Source organism: Humulus lupulus, chromosome 2 (genome assembly GCF_963169125.1).
Source record: "Humulus lupulus chromosome 2, drHumLupu1.1, whole genome shotgun sequence".
Taxonomy (NCBI): domain Eukaryota; kingdom Viridiplantae; phylum Streptophyta; class Magnoliopsida; order Rosales; family Cannabaceae; genus Humulus; species Humulus lupulus.
Genome location: NC_084794.1, coordinates 165,610,019 through 165,634,405, shown reverse-complemented (window position 1 = coordinate 165,634,405; position 24,387 = coordinate 165,610,019). Strand labels below are relative to the sequence as shown.

General features: G+C 35.6%; 1 protein-coding gene, 1 long non-coding RNA gene and 1 pseudogene across 2 annotated transcripts; 1 reads left to right on the top strand and 2 right to left on the bottom strand.

The window, feature by feature from the left end:
• The first annotated feature begins 1,245 nt into the window (after positions 1–1,245).
• On the top strand, positions 1,246–20,260 carry LOC133816394 (uncharacterized). Its single transcript, XR_009885206.1, has 3 exons — positions 1,246–1,523; positions 1,620–1,887; positions 20,021–20,260. It is a non-coding gene; the product is annotated as an uncharacterized LOC133816394 (long non-coding RNA).
• Positions 15,080–16,239, bottom strand: LOC133816823 (grpE protein homolog 2, mitochondrial-like; annotated as a pseudogene).
• On the bottom strand, positions 16,090–18,147 carry LOC133818680 (uncharacterized). The gene is made up of 2 exons (XM_062251704.1): positions 17,121–18,147; positions 16,090–16,434 (listed from the first exon to the last, which is right to left on the bottom strand). Exons 1-2 carry the CDS (start codon positions 17,316–17,318, stop codon positions 16,303–16,305), a joined length of 330 nt encoding a protein of 109 aa, XP_062107688.1. The 5' UTR covers positions 17,319–18,147; the 3' UTR covers positions 16,090–16,302.
• Positions 20,261–24,387: the final 4,127 nt, after the last annotated feature.

Sequence of the window (24,387 nt, the reverse complement as noted above, 5' to 3'; positions counted from 1 at the left end):
CATGAATTTTATAGTCGTTGTGCTAATTTGATAAAGGGTTTAGGCATATGCAAAGAAAAATTGGTCTTGGACCGAGGGGTAAACCCTAATAACGGAAAAATCTCAGATTAGGTAAAATGAGGAATACTATGGCATAAAAAAATATTTGGAAACTGGGACTATCTAGTCGAGCCATTAAATTTAAGAAAAATTGATTGAGGATTTAATTCCAATCTACCGGGCTTCAGAATGGAAATTCTTGTTCGAGCCTCTAAGGACATTTTGGTCAATTTGAGTAAATTACCAAAATTATGTGCTATGTAACAAAATTTATTTTTGGTCACATTTATTTTATTTTGTCTTGGAGATATTTAAAAACTATAGGGTAAAAGTTTGGTTAAATTTGGAGAGTGAAATTACCAAAGGGCCCTTGAGTGCATTAGAAGTGAGTTAAAAGAGGCAAGGGCATTTTAGTCATTTCCTAAGGTGGAGAGAGGGTGTGATGGGCAGCTAGCCTATGCCCTAGTGTACTCAAGTGTCTATGACACCTACCCTAGGAAGAATAAGAGGCTACCTCACCCATTAGCTAAACCTCCAACCATTTCCCTCTTACACATCCAATCATTATTTCTTTTAATTTCTTTTTTTTTTCTCAAGAAAACAAAAAGAAATCTCTCCATTTCTCTCCCCAAAACCGAAGCTTGGTCTCTCTCTACCCTCCATGGCTGCCATTTTCTCTCCAAGAGCAAGAACACTCTCTCCCCATTGAATAAGGAAGAAAACTCAAGAGGTATCTAGGCAAGTGTAAGTTTCGAACCCTAGTACACTCTTTTTCCTTCTCTTTTTCTTTCAAACCCGAAATCCTAAGGGGTTTTACTATGCATGCATGATATTCTAATAGCCATGCATGGCATGGATCTTGTGTTCTATGTATAAAGGGAAGTTGTTCTAAGAATATCTTATTTAATTCCAATCTACCGGGCTTAAGAATGGAAATTCTTGTTCGAGCCTTTAAGGACATTTTGGTCAATTTGAGTAAATTACCAAAATTATGTGTTATGTGACAAAATTTATTTTTGGTCACATTTATTTTATTTTGGGTTGGATATATTTAAAAACTATAGGGTAAATTTTTTCTTAAATTTGGAGAGTGAAATTACCAAAGGGCCCTTGAGTGCACTAGAAGTGAGTTAAAATGGGCAAAGGCATTTTAGTCATTTCCAAAGGTGGAGAGAGGGTGTGATGGACAGCTAGGCTATGCCCTAGTGCACTCAAGTGTCTATGACACCTACCCTAGGAAGAGTAAGAGGCTACCTCGCCAATTAGCTAAACCTCCAATCATTTCCCTCTTACACATCCAATCATTATTTCTTTTAATTTCTTTTTTTTTTCTCAAGAAAACAAAAAGAACTCTCTCCATTTTTCTCCCCAAAACTGAAGCTTGGTCTCTCTCTACCCTCCATGCCTGCCATTTTCTCTCCAAGAGCAAGAGCACTCTCTCCCCATTGAAGAAGGAAGAAAGCTCAAGAGATATCTAGGCAAGTGTAAGTTTCAAATCCTAGTACAATTTTTTTCCTTCTCTTTTTCTTTCAAACCCAAAATCCTAAGGGGTTTTCTATGCATGCATGATATTCTAATAGCTATGCATGGCATGGATCTTGTGTTCTACGTCTAAAGGGAAGTTGTTATAAGAAAATCTCAAAGTTTGAAACTTTTTGGCGTGATCTAGTGAAAACAAAGGTAGGGTTCTAGAGTTTTTATGTTTTTCCACTCATCTCCTTCTTCTACCCTAAAATTCTTTTAAAAATATGCATATGGAACTATTGGGGCTTGACTTGAGTGTATGGAACACAAGGAGGAAGTTTGAAAAGCTAAGGGAACCTCATCTCCAAGCTAGAACCATCAAAGGTAAATTTTTGGTTGATTTTTGAGTTGTTTTGGGTTATTGATGTTAGATCTGGTTGTATAGGTTGTTTTATTGGTTTTTAAAGTTTATTTTATGCTTGATAGTTAGATTGGTTGATTTTTTTTATTTGCATTCATGCATGTGGCTAGGGTTTTTCTAGTTGTGTTTATTTTTGCTAGAATGTGTAGAAATGCATGCTGCCAAGTTTTCGTGGTCTGACTTCCCATGGGTCAGATCGTACCCTACTACCTTTTTTTGTAGAAATAATTTGTATGGTTGCATAGTTCTAGTTGATTACTCGAGTATAGGCTTTGGAAAAAAAAAAAAAAAGTGTTTTCAAACCTAAGTTATGAACTTTTTGGCATCTTGATGCAATCTGGAAAATTTCTGGGCAGCATGCACTGCCCAGATTGTTTTTAATATTGAACACGTTTACCTGAGCCATAAGCCATAAAATTTGGTAAATTGTTTGTTTAATCATGTATAAGGATCACATAACAATTTTAGAGGAAAAATCAAAATTATTAAAGAGTAATGGTTTTTTCAAAATTTTCCTGAATAATCTGAAAACGAAATTTCTTGACAGCAAACACTACATAGATTGTCTTACATTTTTTAATGGGTTCCCCTATCCAAGAAATTATGAAATTTTTAAAGAAACTAAATTAGATATAATTAAATATACTGGTAAAATTTTAGGGAAAACAGGGCTACGGTGTAAGAGAAATAATTTTTCAAAGAACCCTAAAAATCTGAGAAAAACTCCTAGGCAGCAAGCACTGCCCAAATTTTTTTAAATGGTTTAATGGGTTTTTCCTTACCAAAAATTTTGAAGCTTGGTGAGAAAAATTTTCAGATAGGTATTAAGGCCCTGGTAAAATTTTAGATTAAAATATATCACGGTCTAAGAGTAGTAATTTTTCTAAGTTACCTGAAAGCGGAGAAAAAATAGTAATTTCGAACCTTAATAAAAAACGAGTTTTGGGAGGTTAGTTCTCCTAACCTAAATTGAATTTTTGATGTGATCTTTTGCCTAGTTCCCATCATTAGGATGCATAATACGTGAACAAGATTTTAAAGGTTTGTGGTTAGAGAACCTAACATTGAATATGAGCTTAAAAGCGAGATTTTTATCACGTTAAAATGAATAGTGAAAAAGTTAGGTTCGGAATTGGAAATGAAGTTGTTTTAAAAAATAGCTAAAGTTTTGGATATGTAACAAATCCCAAATTAGTTTAAGGTTATTGATAATTTATTTTTACTATTTTCTAAACACGGGGCCCAATTGCCCTTTCTTTTCGAAAATGACGTAATAAAGATCCTAGGTTATGGAATAAAGATAGTAAAAATGGGAGTTAGGTTTTATAAAACTGTAAATCGAAAAGTATTATCGTTAACGGATAATAAATTGTAAGAGGTTGAAACACGGTTTTTTTTGGGTAATGAATGGAAAAGGGTAAACTCCGTACTTGAGTAGAAAGTGGGTGGTTTACTAAGATTAAGAGTCGTTTAAAACTCCTTTTATAAGTAACCAAAATACGTGTAATACAATTGAGAGAGTCTTCTAGAGATAGAATATTAAAATGCACAGCACGGAGAGCATGTTGCGGTAAGGACGATTTTTCTCAGGAAACCGTAAATTGATTTAAAGCAAAATCTGGTCTTATACACTGTAAATGGTATAAGAGAAACGTCAGTATAGAGTCTCTAAGAGAAATTTATTGAACATATCTATCATAGAATATTAGCTATACGAGTATGCCATAGTTTAATCCGAGTACACCGTATTAAGTACAGTAATCGCAAAAAGGGAAAATGAATAGATGTGTTAAAAATCCAGCTAGGAGCTAAGGACTCCAAGTAAGTTAGCCTTTCTCTTTCTTGACTACAACATGAATATACTAGTGTGTGCTTGTAGTAGTAGATTACACTAGTTTTGTTTGGTTCGTTAAGACCAGGGTACGCTTAATTCCTACCTTTGCAATGCGTATGCATTATGCGGTTTGATGGTAAGTGAGTTCGGGTTGGAGCCAGAACCTTATTATAATATTATCTGGGTTGGAGCCAGGACATGGTGAAATTATAGTCCGGGTTGGAGCCAGGACATGGTGAAATTATAGTCCGAGTTGGATCCAGTACATGGTGAGATTATAGTCCAGGTTGAAGCCAGGACATAGTGAAATTATAGTCCGGGTTGGAGCCAGGACATGGTAAAATTTTAGTCCGAAATTGAGCCAGGACATGGTAAGATAAAGTCCAGGTTGGAGCCAGGACATGGTAATATAGTCCAGGTTGGAGCCAGGATGCTAAGAGTGAATCCAGGTTGGAGTCAGGATCCTTTGTCTTTGTTTGAATTGATTAAATTGTATAATTAGATATCTTGAATGTTTTGGGATTTTTCGAGTGCAGATTGATATGTGTGGATGCTAAAAATTCTGTACTTGTTAAAAACCCAAATCTCGTGATAAGGTCCCATGAATGCCTAAGTACATACATGTGCCTACACCCCAAGATGAGTGTTGGGCAGCCTCGCCAGGCAAAGCCCCATTAGCCACATGAAACCCTTGTCTCGCGCACCGCGCGTCCGGCCGACACCCCGCGAGGCCCCCCGTCTCGTGCCTCGCGCGCCCGGACGATGTGTTAGGAAAATATATATTTGCCTCAATGGAAATGGTAAGAAATTTACAACTCTATGCAAAAAATACAATAGACAAGGATTAATTAAATAAAGTGTTACAACTCTAAAACTGAAAATACAAATAAACAAAAGAAGAAATAGAAGAAGAGAATAGTGAAATACAACTCTAAGCAAAAGATACAAATAAAGTGAAGTGTTTGAAACAAAAGAAATAAAGATTACAACTCTAAACAAAGATACAAGTAAATATAACAAGAATGATGAGAAGAGAAGCAATAGAAGAAAAATAAGAAGAAGAACAAAACAATAAGAAACTCTCACTCACACAACCAAAGTGAAGAGTGTTGGGGGTCACAAACTTGAACAAGGTTTGAAACCTTTGTCCAAAAGATTATTTCCACCTAACTCAAGCACTAAGGGATCTCTCACAGATTTTGGAAATGATTTCTGGAATAATCAAGCCTCAAGGTGTTTCTGGCCAAGTGCTCTAGTGGATAGAAAAATTGTGTCTTTCAAGTGAGCAATAGGCTCCTATTTATAGAGTTTAAAGACACCCTTTGAATTTCAAATTCCACCAACCCCATGGCTGTTACCAATGATAAATTGGATATTTATGGAATTAAAAGTGAGATTTGGGAGTTATTTAAGATTTTGGAGTCGTTCAACAAAAATTGGAAAAATTGAAAGAAAGAAAAAATGGTCAGAATTGCACCTGTGGCCGCGGTCGGGGACATCAGTGGCCGCGGCCACTGCTCTCTGTCCCACAGGCCGCGGCCACTGACCATTTTCAGCACTTGAAATTGTGCTATTTTTCCAAACGGTTCCTGTAACGCCCTGGATAGCCAAGAACGTTACACTGTGTACTTATAAAGGTGCAGGACTTTCTAATCAAGTCATTAATTTGAAAACGTGTCACTAAACATGTAAAAGCTAAGGTTAAAAAGGTTTTGGTCTCAAAAGACTCATTTCATATATTTAAATTGTAGTAAACATGGGATCCCATATGAAAACAAAGTTGGAACAAGTTTACAGACTCCCAAAAATACATGAATATCAACTAGCCATACTAAGGCAAAACCTACAGTCTTTAGGTTCCATGTCCTTGCTTAGATCTCAACTGTGGCGGCCGAGCACCTGGCTATGTACATTCAGCTCGCTGAGCTCTCCAATCAGGGCTGATCTATTTTTCCCTTGCCTTTACCTGCACCACGTAGCACCTGTGAGCCAAGGCCCAGCAAGAAAACATCGTAAACAACTCAAACAGTAATAACAGGCAAATAATTCAATATGCATGTATTCCCATCAGATAATCCTCAACAGGTATTCAACATATACAATCCACTTCAAGATACATTCTACCACATATAATACTCATATCACATAATATTCAGGGCCGACGACTTAGGCCGCACCCTCTGTTTAACCCACTGACTCCGGCCCACTTAAACCGAGCTCAGTACATAATAAGTTGTCCTCGGCTACCAGTGGTCGAGCCGCGCCCTGTGCGCTAGTGTAACCCTTGGCACCCTTAGGTCGTTGGTTCACCAAATGGCTTGCATAGCATAATACCATCTTTTCAAGCATTTACAATAGGGAGCTCTTAGTCTCGTAACATATATTCAACCAGGTGCAGTTTTCTTACCTTTAGTCTGTGCAGTTATTGAATTACGAGCAACGCCTCTCAAGCACGATCTGTTCCCGAGCCTAAGTCTTTATCACCTAGTCACAACCAAAGTATAGGGTTCCATTAATACTCCAATATAGGTTTCCAATTACAAACTAACTCCCGGGATTCCAAATTCCACCAAGCACGGTGGTGAAACCAAACCCGAGCACACTAGACCACCTTCCCGTGCCTAAAACCCTCAAAAACTCATGTGTGCAACCAAGGGTTGCGGCCCCTGAAGCCTAGCTGCGACCCTTCCCCAAAATAGATCCAACACCCACGCTGAACCACACACGCGCCGCGGCCCTTGCCTTGGGCGTCGCGACGCTCTCCCTTGGCCGAGCCTTCTTGGCTCTTTTACATGCTAGGGCCGCAGCGCTCTAGAACAGAGCCGCGGCCCTCCCCTTCGAACCCAGAATTTACACCATTTCTAAGTCTAAAACCTCACCTAAAACCATCCCAAGGTTCCCCAACTCCTAACCAATTAATCCCAATTCTTTTAGCATGATCTAAACAACATAATTCCACATAAAACACAGCCCAGCACACACTAATCTTCTCTTTTCAATTTCTGAAACTCAAGAGTTAAAACTACTCAAACCAGCCATTCAAACCCAATTTAAGACCTCTAAACCATGAGTTGAAGCTTACCTTTGCTGTTGAATCACTTCACCAAGCCATAGCCAAGCTAAGTTCCCAAATTTCCTTCTTAATTCTTCCTTAGAACATCAAAACCATATTTGTTTCAACACTTAACCAAAACCCAGCTAGAACTCATAATTCAACCACATAAAAGAAGATCATATGCTTACCTTAATCCCTGTTTTAGTTCTTGATTTACTCCTGAGCTAAACCTCCTAACCCTCACCACAAATCTCAGAAATTCCAGCTTGTTCCCTTATTTTCTGTGTTTTCTTTCCTTTGTTTTCCCTTGAGCATGAGAGAGAGCTGAGACAAGAGTGTTTAGTCGGTTTGTGTTTTTCTTCTAAAAGCTTCCTTATGTCTAACTTACCTGTTAAGTTAATCCCGAGGCTCGGGGTGCCAGAACCGTCCCCGAGGCCAAAATGGTAAAATCCCCCAATATTCCCGCCTAGACATCCTAACCTCAAATATATCTCCATATATTTATTTCCATGACCCGATAATCCAAATCGCTACCCGCTACCTAAAAGTACCCCCGACTTATTCAAAGTCATATCTTAAGCCCCGTTGTGACTTTTCCCGCTATCTGACCCTAGAATCGTCTTGAGTCGTGCTCAGCGAACCTGTCCACATAATAATGTGGTTCTCACATATATCACATATTTATTTCATATCACCTTACCACATAATACCATCAATTATCATATAAAATTTAATAAACATATAATTACTCATTTAATCACAATTATTCCACTAATGCCCTCCTGGCACACTAATCAAGGCCCTTAAGCCTTATTAGCGATTTTGGGTCGTTACAGTTCCAAACCCTCCCAATTGATTTTGTAACCCTGAAAACAGATTATTGGGGTTAAAATCATATCTCTAACAGCCATTTCACATATGGCTTTAAGAAATTCATCTCAATATTGTGTAACAACAAATTTACAAAATAAAGGGTAATATTTGGAAGTTACAAATTTGCAGTTGAATTTGTAATACCAAATATGTTACATATTTGGATATTTCTCATATATCTAAATATTGTAACTCTCTATTATATGTTACAATATGTGACACTCTTTGTCACATTTATTTAATCTAAAACATTATATTATAATATAATATTACATTATATTATAAAATAATATTACATTATATTATAAAATAATATAACATTCCCCCACTAGATTAAATAGTTATCTATTGTAACACTTATTTAATCCATCATTATATTTTTTAAATATAACATATCCCCCACTTGATTAAATAAGAACTCTCACTTATAGGAATCATCGCATTGGTGCATAAAATAAAGTGTTTTTCAACTTGAACTTTACTATAGTGTAATTATCACAAAATTTGTTGAAAATTTGGTTGCACTAGGCATTGAACCATCTTTTCATGATAACAAATTGGTGATAACACACACACCTTTGCGATGTTCACTTGAGACCTCTATGTCTCGCTTTGCACCGTTAATGGCCATGTGCACTTTCCATTCATGGACGTTCTTGAGAATACTCCCAATTCTCATGAGAGGAGGCACCACCCCTAGGTCCATATAGGTGGAATTCTTACAGTATTTTGTTACCAAAAATACTTGTCTTCACAAGAATGAATTCTATTAAAAAAAAACTTTTGATTTTAACCCTCAGTTTGGTAACTCACAAGTACTCACATCTCAAATTGGACTTGTTTGAGTACAACTAATATTCACTTGACTAACTTGTTGTTACTTATTGAACCTAACACTAGTTGAATAACTAGTGTTAAGATAGGTTACCATCAATCATGAGTCTCTTTAGGGAGTTTAAGTCCCATCCCTCGAGATAATGTAGCCATGAAATCCCTCGTTAGTGGCTTAGTGAAAGGATCTATCAGATTTTCACTTATTCTCACATAGGATATTGAGATGACTCCTCTTTGAATCAATTCTCTTACATATCCATGTCTTAGACTAATGTGTCTAGACTTCCCATTATACACTTCGTTGTATGCTCTAGCCAATGTTGCTTGGCTATCACAATGTATCGATATAGTGGATAAATTCTCTTTGATTAGGGATATCTCTATCAATAGATCTCTTAACCATTTGGCCTCTGTGCCAGTAGCAGCTAGAGCTATAAAATCTGCTTCCATAGTGGAATGAGATATACAGGTTTGTTTCTTGGAACCCCAAGAAATTGCACCCCCACCAAGTGTAAATACCCAACCAGTTGGGACAAGTTGTCCCCAAGATTGGATATCCAGCTTGCATCTGTATATCCTTCTAAGATTGAAGGAAATTTGGAGTAGTGAAGGTTTAGTCCTTTGGTTTTCTTAAGATAACCTAGGACTCTTCCAATTGCCTTCCAGTGATCCACACTTGGATTACTTGTAAACCTACTAAGTTTACTCACCGCAAATGCTATATCAGGTCTAGGGCAGCGTACATTAGACTCCCTATAGCACTAGCGTACTCCAATTGAGCCACCGCTCTTCCTTCATTCTTCTCTAGTTTTACACTATGATCGAATGGAGTATTGGCATCTTTAATCTTGAGATGGTTAAATTTTTTTAATACTTTCTCAGCATAGTGGGCTTGCCCCAACGCAAAACCCCCCCACTATGTTTTTTTACTTTGATACCAGGTATGGTGTCAACTTCTCCAAGATCTTTCATCTTGAAGGTTGATGATAGAAACTTCTTCGTTTCTCCTATCCCTTTCATGCTATCACTTAGAATAAGCATGTCATCCACATATAAGAAAACAATGACGACATATTCCTTGCAAGTTTTGGAATACAAACACTTGTCTCCATTGTTATGTCTAAACCCATTAGACATGATGGCTTGGTCAAATTTCTCATGTCATTGCTTAGGAGCTTGTTTCAATCCATATAAGGATTTTACAAGTCTATATACTTTATGTTCATATTTTGGTAGGACAAACCCTTCGGGTTGTTCCATATAGACCTCCTCATTGAGGTCACCATTAAGGAATGCAGTTTTGACATCCATTTGATGAACATACAAGTTGTGTATAGAAGCTCAAGCGAACAATATTCTTATAGAAGTTGTTCTTGCAACAGGCGCGTAGGTATCGAAATAATCAATACCTTCTTTTTGCCTAAACCCTTTAGCTACTAATCTAGATTTAAAGGTTTGGATAGTGTCGTCATTGTGGTATTTTCTCCTAAATACCCACTTATACCCAATTAGATTAGACCCCAGTGGGAGATTTACCAATTCCCAAGTGTTGTTGGAAAGAATGGAATCCATCTCATCATTAATGGCTTCTTTCCAAAATGCACTATCTCTTGATTGCATAGCTTCTCTATAAGTCTTAGGATCATCTTCAATGAGAAGTACAATAGGATTTTTCCTAATGACTTCCTCTATATTTCCTTCTACCATGTAGAATGAAATTCGTTGAGAATCTAACTCATCCATTACCAGACTTTTCTCCTTTTCAAGCCTTTGACTTCTTCTAAGTTTAAAGGGTTGCTTTACATTCTTTTGAGAATTCTCCTCTTGAGAATCAACTTTGGATGTAGAAGCTTGAAATTTTTTCTCATATAACAAATTCTCCTTTAGAGATGTTGAAGCTTGAGAATTGTTGTCACATAACATATTCTCAAAAAACTCAACTTCTCTATATTCAATCACAATATTAGACTCTAAGTCTAATAGTCTATAAGTTGGCATAACAAAAAAAACACACTTTATGGCTCTTGAACCTAACTTTGTTCTATTAGGCTTGTTTTTCTTGCAATATGCAAGACACCCCCACACTTTGAAGTACCCTATGTTGGGTTTTCTTCATTTCCATAACTCATATGGAGATATCTCATTTTTCTTCATCGATATTCGATTAAGAATGTGACAAGCAGTTAATAACGCTTCACCCCATAAGTTGAAATTCAACTTAGAAACACCTACATAGAATTTATCATTTCTATATAAGTCCTATTTTTCCTTTCGGCAACACCATTGTGTTGTGGTGTATAAGGTGTGGTGCATTCATGAATTATACCATTTTCTTCACAAAATGTATTGAATTCATTAGAGAAGTACTCTCCTCTATCACTTCTTAGCACCTTAATCTTTTTATTTAGTTTATTTTCAACTTCTAATTTATATAATTTAAAAGCATCAAATGTTTCATCTTTATGCTTTAAAAGAAATACATAGGTATATCTACTAAAATCATCTATAAAAGTAAGAAAATACCTTTTACCACCTCTAGTTAAAACACCATTTTTCACAAAGATCATTATGGATTAAATCTAGTAAATTAGATGATCCTTCTACACTAGGAAATGGTTTCTTAATCATTTTTGCCTTAACACATGTTTCACATTTACCATAGCTTTTAATATTGCATGCAATCATACCACATTTTACTACTCTTTCCATGGTTGAAAAACCTATATGAGATATTCTAAGATTCCACAAAAATAAAGAGTCATCTCAACTATATAGGCAGAATTAACATTTTTATTGATAACATTGAAAGTTACATCATTGGTGCACAATTTAACCACTCACAAGAGTACCCTTTTCCCATAAATACATTTGATTTGGTAAGAATAAGTTTAACGGACTAAAAAACGGCTTTAATACCGGGCTTGCCAAGAAAATCACCACTTACCAAGTTTCTACTCATTTCGGGAATGTAAAGTACATTCACTAATGTAACTTTCTTGCCAGAGGTGAAAAAGACTTCAATGGTACCTTTGCCAAGTACCTTGGATTTTCCCTCATTGCCCATTTGAATCTCATGGTTGCCCTTTGACTCTTCAAAGGTCTTGAACAATGATTTGTCATAAGTGATATGGACAGTGGCACGTGTATCATACCACCATCCTTTCACCTTACCTTGGACCAACTCACTAAGAGTAGCAACTATGTTTTCCTCTTGAGTTGCATTCACCTTAGGTCTTTGTTGGTCTTTTCTATGCCTACACTCTCTAGCATAGTGACCATTTTTCCCACACACAAAGCAAGGACCTTTCTCGCCCTTAAACTTGTTTGGGTTGGTTTTTGGACCCAAGGATTTCTCGTTACCCTTTTCCCTTTGTTTTTGGGATGTTTTGGTTGTGACACCGCATTTTCTTTGGAAGTCTCTCCATTAGACCCCTCCACAAGTTTATCTCTACATATTGATTCCTCCTTGATTCGAATATGTTTTTGGATTTCCTCCAAAGAATAATCCTCATTTTTATGAAGGATTATTTTCCTATAGCTCTTCCAAGTTGGTGGTAATTTAGCCACTATAGCACCAAGTTGAAAATCCTCGGGAAGCTCAATCTTCAACACTTTCAATTTGTTAACAATTATTTGCAATTCATGTATTTGAGGAAGAATAGGTTTATCACCAAAAAAATTTGAAATCAAAGTATTGAGATATCAAAAACTTTTTGGTACCTTCCTCTTCTGCCTTGAACTTTATCTCAAATGCGTCCCATATCTCCTTTGTTGATTCGATCTCGGTGTAGAGGTCATAGAGCCTATCGGTAAGGGTGTTGAGGATATGACCCCTACAAAGGAGATTATCCTCCTCCCTCTTCCTTCTTTTATCCACCTCTTCATGAGTGTACTTGCCGGATGGCGTTGGGAGAGGTTCTAGAGTGGACTCTAGAATGTAGGCGATTTTGAGAGTGGTAAAAAAGAATCTCACCTTGTCTTGCCATCTAGTGAAATTGGACCCATCAAACCTATCCAACCTCAATAGGTCTTGATTCATAATCTTGACGGTCTCACCTTCCATTGAAACAAACAAGGGTTAAGCTTTTGAATGTTAGGAAAATATATATTTGCCTCAATGGAAATGGTAAGAAATTTACAACTCTATGCAAAAAATACAATAGACAAGGATTGATTAAATAAAGTGTTACAACTCTAAAACTGAAAATACAAATAAACAAAAGAAGAAATAGAAGAAGAGAATAGTGAAATACAACTCTAAGCAAAAGATACAAATAAAGTGAAGTGTTTGAAACAAAAGAAATAAAGATTACAACTCTTAAAAAAGATACAAGTAAATATAACAAGAATGATGAGAAGAGAAGCAATAGAAGAAAAATAAGAAGAACAAAACAATAAGAAACTCTCACTCACACAACCAAAGTGAAGAGTGTTGGGGATCACCAACTGAACAAGGTTTGAAACCTTTGTCCAAAAGCTTATTTCCCTCTAACTCAAGCACTAAGGAATCTCTCATAGATTTTGGAAATGATTTCTGGAATAATCAAGCCTCAAGGTGTTTCTAGCCAAGTGCTCTAGTGGATAGAAAAATTGTGTCTTTCAAGTGAGCAATAGGCTCCTATTTATAGAGTTTAGAGAAACCCTTTTAATTTCAAATTCCGCCAACCCCCATGGCTATTACCAATGATAAATTGGATGTTTATGGAATTAAAAGTGAGATTTGGGAGTTATTTGGGTTTTTGGAGTCATTCAACAAAAATTGGAAAAACTGAAAAAATTAGTCAGAATTGCACCTGTGGCCGCGGCCAGGGACATTAGTGGCCGCGGTCACTGCTCTCTGTCCCACAGGCCGCGGCCACCAACATTCTGTGGCCACGGCCATTGACCATTTTCAGCACTTAAAATTGTGCTGTTTTTCCAAACGGTTCCAAACCCTCCCAATTGATTTTGTAACCCCCAAAACACATTATTGGGGTTTAAATCATATCTCTAACAGTCATTTCACATATAGCTTTAAGAAATTCATCTCAATATTGTGTAACAACAAATTTACAAAATAAAGGGTAATATTTGGAAGTTACAAATTTGTAGCTGAATTTGTAACACCAAATATGTTACATATTTGGATATTTCTCATATATCTAAATATTGTAACTCTCTATTATATGTTACAATATGTGACACTCTTTGTCACATTTATTTAATCTAAAACATTATATTATAATATAATATAATATTACATTATATTATAAAATAATATAACACGATGCACCGCGCGAGGCCTACATCAGGCGCCTCGCGCCACAGTACCCTACCGCGCGCCAACACCTCGTGCCACAGGCCCCTGTCGCGCGCCAACGCCTCGCGATACACCATCTCATGCCCTAGGCCTTCGCCTCGCGACCCTGCCTCGCACCACAGGTCCATGTCACGTGCCAGCACCTCGCGAGACACCATCTCATGTCCCAGGCCTTCGCCTTGCAACACTACCTCGCACCACATGCCCATGTCGTGCGCCAACGCCTCGCGAGACACTATCTCGTGCCCCAGGCCTCCGCCTTGCGCCACAAGGCCATGTCGCGCACCAACGTCTCACGAGACTTTGCCTCGCACATGGTCCTTCCCCTCGCGACTGGCACCTCGAGGCTCTGGCCTCCCATGCCTTTTGGGATTGTGTATCCCATGATGACCCATAAAGGCTTAAACACTTAAAGGTTAAAAGAGTAGGATGCATATAGATAAGAAGTATGTACGGGGGTACGACCCTGAAGACCCCAGGTGCTGACCTGAAGCACCACGCCAGACAATTAGTGGTTGTACGAGTAAGCACTACTACAAAATTGACATGGGACGATGGTTTTAAACCGTCGTATGGACTCTCATACGTCGGTTCTAATATCGTCGTCCCATGCAATGTCATGCCATGTAAAGCATGAAACAACAGTTTTAATAAAAGCGTCATCTCCCGTCATACATGAGACAATAGTTCCTATACAAACGTTCTCTCTTGTAGTACATGAGACGACATTTTATGTGTAAACGTCATCCACTGCAGTAAATGAGATGACAGTTCCTACTCAAGCGTCATCCTCCTGCAGTACATGAGATGACAATTTATGTGTAAGCATCGTCCCCTGCAATACATAAGACGACAGTTTTGTGGAGACCGACGTCCCATGTAGAATATGATAATTTTTTCATTTCTCTATTTTCAATACTATATTCATTCATAATTTCCTGTGTAATTACAACATAGTTCAAATAGAATCAATAGACAGACAAAATCAATATAACTCAGTATGTTCAAAATCTAAAAATTGCAAGATCAAAATATAGACTTGGAATAACTATGTAAGTGATAACTAAAAACTAAAATTAGTATATTTTTTAATTCTGATTTCAAAAGTTACTCTAGCTATGACTCGTCCGCTCAAGAAGCTTGGTTGCCTATTCATTTCTAATTTCATTAATTTCGCCAAGTGTATATGTATTTTTCCCACCACACTACAAAACACAAAATAAAAAACTAAATCAAAAATTAAATTCAATAGAATTGTAGTTCAATAATAATAAATACAGTTACATTACTAGTTAGCCATAACATGTGTGTCTCATTCAAGCAATAGTCATTCACCATCCTTATGATATAAAAGCTACACTCTACTGACAATGTTTGACTTAAATTAAGTGAAAAGCAAAATATTCGAACATCTAATAGTATGTCCCCTGAACTTATAAAAAGTAAAAAACAAGAAACTTCATCTATGAATGATTTGATATTGAGAGGTGTCTTGTGGTGAAGATGATATCATTTACCTCTACAAGTTGTTTTTCTGTCATTTCAACACCCTCTAGAAGTGTTTTTAAAAGTGGAGCAGCCCAGATGAATCCTTAGACGTGTCAATCTTTGAAAAACTTTCTTTGACAACTGAAGAAGCTCGTCCCAAATTGTCTGCAACATCAAGTAGACTCTTTGCAAAATTCTGCAACAAGATTTCAAGCAATTTGTCAAGCTAAGACTCCAACAGGCGTACCAAACCTACTATTTTGAACAAGGAAACTTTAATGTGAAAATAAGATATATATGCAAATAAGCTTTGGTACTAAACCTGAATGGCAAAAATTTTCGAGTTCTCTGCTTCACATCGTGTCCTGTCCATGACATTCTCCATTTCTGCATAGCTTCTGAGGACTTTATCTTGCATTTTCTCAATCTCTTTATGCTTTTGCTTCAAAAGCTCTTCCTTCTCAGCCACAAGTTTCACCAGATCATCTACAGTCAAATCCTCGTCGGAATCTGAATCAGAAAATGCTGTTCGTTTAGTTCTTCTCCTTGTTTTCACATTATTAGACATAGCAGACTGAAAATCTGATATAGAACCTGATTCTTTTGTCTGATCAGCAACATCACTCTGCTCAGAGGCGGCTTGACTGGAGACTTTAGCATCTCCATTATTCTCTGAATTACTCCCATGTTCTTTTTCAGAAGTCTCGGGGGACGCAGAAGAAGCAAAACCAAATCTTTGAAAGGGAGAAGAACTCAGATGGAATAGAGACACCTGGCCAGGAGCCAACTAAAGAAGAAGAAAAAACCCAAATACAATAAATTAGATAGCTTTAAAAATTTCGGAACACAACTTAAATTTTGAAAGCACAACCCTTTAAACTTCAGCAAACACAATGGTTAGATACATAAGCTAATACAACGGTTAGATACATAAGTAAGATGAAAGTTAATAAGAACCTCAGCTATATAAGTTAAAGTAGGGAACAATGTGACACTCATTTATAGATTGCACAAAATAAAATGTTTAAAAAAATTATAGTTTTACCTGGTACTGATCTACCAGATAAAACTTCAAGAGCCACAAACATATTTTCCAGATCTTTGGGTTGAAAATCATAAACCAGCACCTGCAAAATGAGGTTCAGAAAGACTGGAGTTCCAATTGTGAAATTGTAAACGAAAATGTACACAAACTTCAGTGATACATTTCTAGCCAACGGTCTTGTTAATTTCTACCACGTAACAATGAAGGAAGTACTATGGATTCCATTATACAATTCGTATTTAAGAGTTATAGTGACTGAAAGCAGTCCAAAATGCAGTATGGACAACTGTTTTCAGTTTTTACTTCTGTAATACGTGTATCTATTGGTATAGTATTTATAACAACTTCCACCTAATTTACATACAAAACAAAGGTTTTTTTTTTTTGGGTATGAAACTGGTTCAATGGCCTATTGATTTGTCATACCTATGGGGGGTACTTCACATTGTTCAACTTGGAAAAGTACAATAACCTCATATATCATAGATAACTGGACGAAGTAAAAAGGTAAAGCTAGCTAGACAGGGGGGAGCAGAATATATGCTGCAAACACATGTTAGGATTCATAAGAATGGATTTACAGAGCATTATAATATCAGCTCTAAATTCAAATAAGGAAGTTGCAACGCATATTAATTACTGAAGCAAAAGAACAACCTTAAAAATATAAGACCCATTCATAGATAAGCATGGAGAGACTGCAAAGAAATATGATTCTAACCATACTTACAAATCCACTTGAAACTTAAAATTAGTAGAAAAGGACACCTGAGAATGTGGTGGTGATGAGGGGAGTTTGATTAGAACCATAAAATGCTGGAAATCCCATAGATTGAGGGAGTAGGCAGTGGACATAAGAAGCTGGGGTGGTCCTTTGGACGCTCTTAGAGGAAGTGCAGCTACATATACTTGGTCTCTCCCACTGTCACTCTTCCTTATTCCAGAATTTGTCACCAGTGAAGCCATTCCCTTCGGTACAGACTACTGAGTGGAAGGAACCGTTGGGGCAGTTGCAATTATGGAAGATTAAATCCATATCCTCTATGGGTGCACAGAGTGTTCACTGACCCGAAAGAGGCAACTACATCAGCTAAAGCCAAGCAAAAACCCTTCAGTACCGCCAGCCTAAAACAAACAAAGGCACCAAGAGAGATTAAGCAAGATCATAGGACCATATCAGTAACTTCAATTCTGGCTCTATAACCTCTGTTTAAAATGTTCCTTTGTGTCCAATCTTTGTGCAATTTTTATAACATTAATTTAAATCCCTTGGACATAAAATCATCCCTACACTCATCTCTACACAAAAGGTTCAACAAGATATATAGCATTACCCAAAGCCACAATCCAAAAAAAAATGACATCTTTTTAGTAGAGCTAAAACTCCATCTTACATTAAACAACAGAACACAACAAAAGACTAATAAACAAATGAAAATGGAGAATGAGTAAGGATTGTCGCTTCTTCCTACTCAATTGCTGCTTCTCCTCCTTTTTCTTGTTCTTAATAACTGCTATTTTCTTCGCAGAGTTATCCTCATCACCAACCCCAATTCCAACAAGGCTCCTCACACACACACGTATCAAAATTTCTAGGAACGCCAGAAATCTTGCCCACATTATTAGTCCTATTCATATCGATATCGTACAAAAGATATGTCTCACCATCCTGATGCAAGAGAACATGATGACCACTCTTCGAATACTTAAGTGGCGTCACATATTCAAAATAGCCAGTCACATTTGATGGCATCACTGAGAACAACTTAGTCCAAGAGTCTACCCCATATTCCTTCATCATCAAGATGTCAACATGGTTCACATTATCATGTGGAAAGAAAAGGCATGTAGCACAAAGATACCCTCCTAATTCTACCAGTTTCACAAAAAATTTCCAATATTCTCAAAGATGAAATCTCTGTCAATAACGTTAACCATCTATACTGACATATATATTTAACACCGAATACTATTATATTCTCAAAAATAAATCTTATTCGCAAAATTGAATCACGATAATGGAACATCCCATTCAAAGAAACACATATTAAATCAAATCTTTAATATTTAAACCAAAAAACTCAGTCCAGAGAAAGAAAGAAAAAAAGAAAATACCCAAAGTATTGTGGCTATCACTATGACGAAGATAGAGAAGCATGTACAGGGCAGCGAGAAGAGCTTTACGCCGGAGATGGGTGGAGGGCGGCGATCGAACGGTCGGATTGAGAATTAGGCGCGAAGATGCCGGAGCTTTAGGCCGGAGATGGGTTGGACCACAAGCAGATTAGGGTTTGCCCGTACGTAGGGAAGGATCCGTCGTCGCCGCCGTCACCTGGGCTGTCGCCGTTCTCCCTAATTGTCGTCGATTGTTGGATTGTCACTGGTCGCTGTTATGGCTGAGGGTTGTGCTATTGTCTTGTGCACAAGAGAGGGTTTCTTTCACACGTTAGTATTTTTTTTCAATTTCTTTTTATATATTATATTTTATTAGTTTAAAAACATTATGGTTATAATTTAAAAGTACTGTTAATGGAAGTATATATAACTAATAAAAGTATGACTTTTTTTAATTAATTTTTATCTTTTAGTATTATTAATATAATATTATTAAATAAGTTAACAATTAATATTAAATAACTCTTTTAAATTTAAATTTGAATTATTAATTATTATTTATTTTTTATAAATATATTTGCATAATAGATTAAGTATATTTATTAATTCATATTAAAATATACAAATTTAATTAATGCCAAAAAAATTGGGTTGCATTGAGACAACGTTTCTATTAGAACCATCTTCTCGTGTTAAAGGTAGATACGTGACAACAGTCTCTATAGAACAGTCATCTCATGTAATCTTTGGTTTGAATGGCACGACAGTTTTAGATAGTCTGTCGTCTCATCTCTACTTTTAACATGAGACGACTATTCTACTAAAAATGTCGTCTCATGTGCGTCATCTAAGTACAATTTTCTAGTAGTGAAGGTGCCTGATGTGGTCCTTCCCAGCCAACCTCTGACATTCGTACTAAATAGATGGTGGAGGTACAACTAGGTACTAAAGTGGAGGTGCTCCCGCAGACCCTTGGCATGTACTGGAGTCGATCACCATGCTCCTGGAACCACTACCATTTGTAGACTGCATATGGAGAGTCGTGTCCCCAGGGACCACCATGTACAGTGAGCCAATAGTGCTCTACTATAAGTATGACCTCCCTTCACCTGAGAAGGGGGGATCTTTTGGAGAATTTTTTAACCAGTTATTCCTAATGAAAAGAGATATTCAACATTCTCTCCATTTTTCATTCTAGAATTCCAACATTTACATTTGATGTTCTTGCGATTGTAAAGAAGTTTGCCTAAAGTTTAGTGAGTTTAAAGTTCACTTCTTTTACAACTCCAAAAGTTCTAGATCTAACTTAGTTGACGAGTTCTTATCGTCAAAAATATGATATGTATGAAATGGGTTGTTGGGTGCAACCAATGTGCTTGATTTTCTGTATGAATTTTATTAAGAATTGTATGATAGGGTTGGAATTTATCCAATACACTAATAACCGGTAGTGGTAACCACCTTAGGGCAACCTGTTATGAGGATTATTATATTTGTGTGCAAGGCTATTCTTAATAAGTGTTTTTCGCTTACCTAATTGTTTTATGTTGTAGGTAAGTGCAAAAGAAAAGTGGAGCAATGAGCGTCGGAGTCTGCTTGTGGATATGTACATGTGGCCCGACCTGAGGAGGTTTTGATGGAACACCATTTTGAAAATAAAAGTTGGGAGCTTGTTAATTCTTTTATGACATTTGTTTTGCTTTAACTCTGTAAAAGAGTAGTTGTAATTCTGTTTGCTAAAACTAAAAGTGTGCAGACACGATTTTTTTTTAAAAAATAAATAAATAAATGGATTTTTGGTATAATGAATTAAAGTAAAAGTTTGGATTTCTGCATGTTTTGGTCTTCTACGTTATGAGGGTTGTTACAAAACTACCCAACATTGACCTGGTCAACTTTGATAATTCTAATTGATAATTAAATTAATTAATTGAGACTATCTAGATTATTTTATCCAAGGTACAGTGGGGACCATGTGCCTATGAAATCAAGCTCCAATAAGTTATCATAAATTTAACAAATAAATTTACTATCTTATCAATTCTTCGTGACTCCACTAAAGACTCAGAATTGCACTCTTGAATTCATAGAACGCTCTATAACCAATATAGATACGTTATTAATTATCTATTGTTACAACCATAATTGTCACTCAATCCTTTATAGACGATCTACAATGATATGGGACCAAAATATTGTTTTACCCCCCATTGTATTTTATCCTTAAAACACTTAGTTCCTTGTAAATGATATTTTAGTAAACTAATATTAATTACTGAAATGATATCTCTATCATTTAGCACCTTGAACCAAACTAAAAGGAAACCATCGTTTTACTTCTTCATTAGAAGCTATAGATGTTCATATCTATGATTAACACTCTCACTCAATTATACTACCAAGTTCCCAAGATGTAAGTATGGGCTAGTGCGTAGGGTAAGTTGGTAACCAACAAGTCAAAGAACTCAAATAATACACTCAGTTAGAATACTAACCACTCAGAATTGAGATTGAATTGACCTATGGTCAACTATATGATATGACTAGAATAGATAATAACGATATGTTTACTTATCCTATCTACTGTCAATATCGGTCCAGTCTAATGCAACAAATACATCTGATATTATCTACTTTGCTAATTATCTGGAAAGAACATAACACTACAATGTGTAAGTATATTATATCGTAGATTTGCAAGTCAGTATAAATCCTGTGCACTGACTAATCTTAGGACTAACTTATTTTGAACATATAATCATATTTATATTCCACTGCGATTACGTCATTATAAATATGATTAGTTATATGCTCAAGATTTTAATAGAAGTTTATATTAAACAAATAATCATGAAAATAAAACATATGAGCAAAGTGATTGACCAAGTCAAAAATTGATTTCTATTCTTTTATTGATAATAAAATTATATTACAAAGAAATTTGGTTTTAATTAGGGCATAAAACCTCAATAGTTTATACCATGCTTCAACAAGATATATTTGAATTCTAAATTCAAATATTCTCCACCTCGATCAGATTGAAGTGTTTTAAGAGTCTTCACTAATTGCTTCTCAGCCTCAACTTTGAATTCTTGATACTTACCAAAGGTTTCCGATTTCCGAAGCATTAAGTAATTATGTTCATATCTTGAGTAATCTTCAATAAAAGTGACGAAGTACTCATACCCACCTCTTGCTTGTACATTGATTGGACCACAGACATCGCTGTGTATAAGCTCTAAGGGTTCTTTAGTTCTATTGCCTTTTCCTGAGAAATGATGTTTGGTCATTTTGCCTTCTAGACAAGATTCACAAACCGGAAGAGTTCCAAGTATTAGTTCTCTCAAAGGTCCATCTTTTGTTAATTGGTTTATCCTATCTAGACCTACATGACCAAGTCTAAGATGCCAAAGATTTGTGTCATCTTCATTTGAAAGTTTTGTCTTTTGTTTCCTTGCAGTTTTGTTACTTTGAATAATTTTGAGTTATTAAACGTTCGTTCAATTTTAATGAAAGTGTTTTAAAGTTTGTATATTCAATTGCATGTATAAAGAAAAATTAAGAATAATCAAATTATAAATGAAATATTCTAAAGTCAATACATGCAATAAAATTCAAAATACTAAAAGAAACTAAGACATTGTTCAAGCAGGAATAAAGTTTTCTTTTAATAATAACTAAAGAATTTTAAAATGAAAGGACTTTCTTCAACACTTTCTTGAACTAGACGCTTTCTCTCTCTTCATCTTTCCATTTTTATCTCCATCTGCAAGTTCCTCTTGATTTCTCATGTGTCTATAAAGAAGAATAAAATATGTTTAGTGGTTTCCAAAATTAAAGATTCAGAATGTTATACGTTATAATCCACTATTAAGTCTGTATATCCTCATAGACAGCATCCCACATATCACGAGCATATTCAATGTGTTCGAACTTTTTCCTTAGCTTTTCTTCCATGGTACTAAAAATGTAAAATCTCGCCATGTGATTTGATCTCATCCAATCAACATATTTTTCATGTTCCTCTCTCCTTGAATCACATGATGGTGCATGAGGAGGTTGTTTTTCATTATAGACATGTTTAAGCTTTTTAGCCAGAAAAATAACAAAGTTGAATTTATCCATCCTCCTTCATCTTCTTCAGTTAGTCTCACTTTACTTATATGATCATCAATTATTTGATGCATCACCAAGCACAAAATAGGAAAATAATTGGGTGGCAACATTTTATGAGCGAAAATAAATAAAATACAATAATATTACTATTTGAAAAAATATCAATTATTTGGAAAGTAAATATGACGCATGAATGAAACAATTAAAACACATAAATAAACATTTACTTTTCTATGATAAAATTGCCCAACAAATAAAGTGTCGCCTTAGGGTCAGTCAAATTAAATTCAGATAGCTTATAAGACAATCTTATCTTTATAATTTAAAACTCAAAATAACTCTTTATTTTCTCTTTTAAAAATAAAGTACTAATGATTTGATCAAGATGCAATTATCCACTGCAAAAGCTTAATTGCATCTTTGTAAGTGTAACCCATTATTTCGGAATTCATGACTTAACTTAGAGAGTGTCGCCTTAGGGTCGGTCAAGCCTAAAATACATCACTCATTCCTATTTTTGTAAGAAGCCAACCATGGTATTAATATGTCTAGAATCATTCCTTAGCGGGATGGAAACAAAGCCACCTCAAGGCCTTATTCATATCTCACGGTGTTGTACTAATAATGGAGACCATAGGTCACATTAAGATGTACCTTCTCCCACTTACTATTTTAGAAATAATGTGTTTTATTAAACTAATGAATCAATTTCAAATTAATTACTAGTTTATTAATAACCTATGAATGTAATTTATTACAAAATACATTTAATTATAAAAGAATCTGTTTCTACAATTAATGTGATCTAGATAATTACTCATTACATTCGTCTAACTTTACTAAAACACTTTTAAATAAAGTTGGTTATCTTAAAGGGCTATAAAAACTATTGCCTTTATTATGGTGTGAGTTGTCAAGTTTTAACTAATTTAATACTTAGTAGTTTACATGCAATTGATTTCTCCCAAATAATTCACATAAACAATCAGGACAATCCTAAATAATCATGTTTCTAAAAGATGCATGATTAATGAAAAACTATGTGGGGTTTCATGAATAGCATGTAATTGACTAATGCATGATCATGTTATAAATCAAACATTAATTAACATTTATTTAAATAAATAAAATAAATAAATTAACAATAAATGATGAATCGAGTACTATTGGGTATTTCTAAATTTACAACCTTTGGAAAAATAGAAATAAAATTTCAAAATAGCATTTGACTTGTTTTCAAGACTCCAAGAATGCTTCTCCTCTCTTTTACGCTTTCTTGCAAATCTTTAGGAATTTGTTAGACCCAACTAATTAATTAGAAACTAACTTTCCAATTAATTTATTTAATTAAAACTAACTTTTAATTAAATAACTATTTATGTCAACTTTTTAATTTAGTTGAATTTAAATAATTAAATAATCAAATTCAAATAATTATTTAAACTTAAGATAAAATCTTAACCAACTAAAAGATATTTAATTTTTCTAATAAAAATAAAATAAGATAATTAAACTTTTAAATTCTAATTATTTAAAATTTAATTAAATAAAAGATTTATCCACAATATTAGGATATATAATTTTTGGGCACCAAGTGTGGTGCCCTAGGGTTAGGGCTGGCAGCACAAGGGCATGAGCCAAGGCTCAGGTGGCCTCTGCGTGGTGGTTGGCGCAAGGACTCAGCATCAAAGGTGTAGGGGTGCGGCATCAGTGGCACAGGAGGAATGCCCGAGGCTAGATGATGCGCGCAAGAGCCTGGGGCTCGGGCTGGGTGTTACGCGCGGGAGCCCGGGGCTCGCCTGGG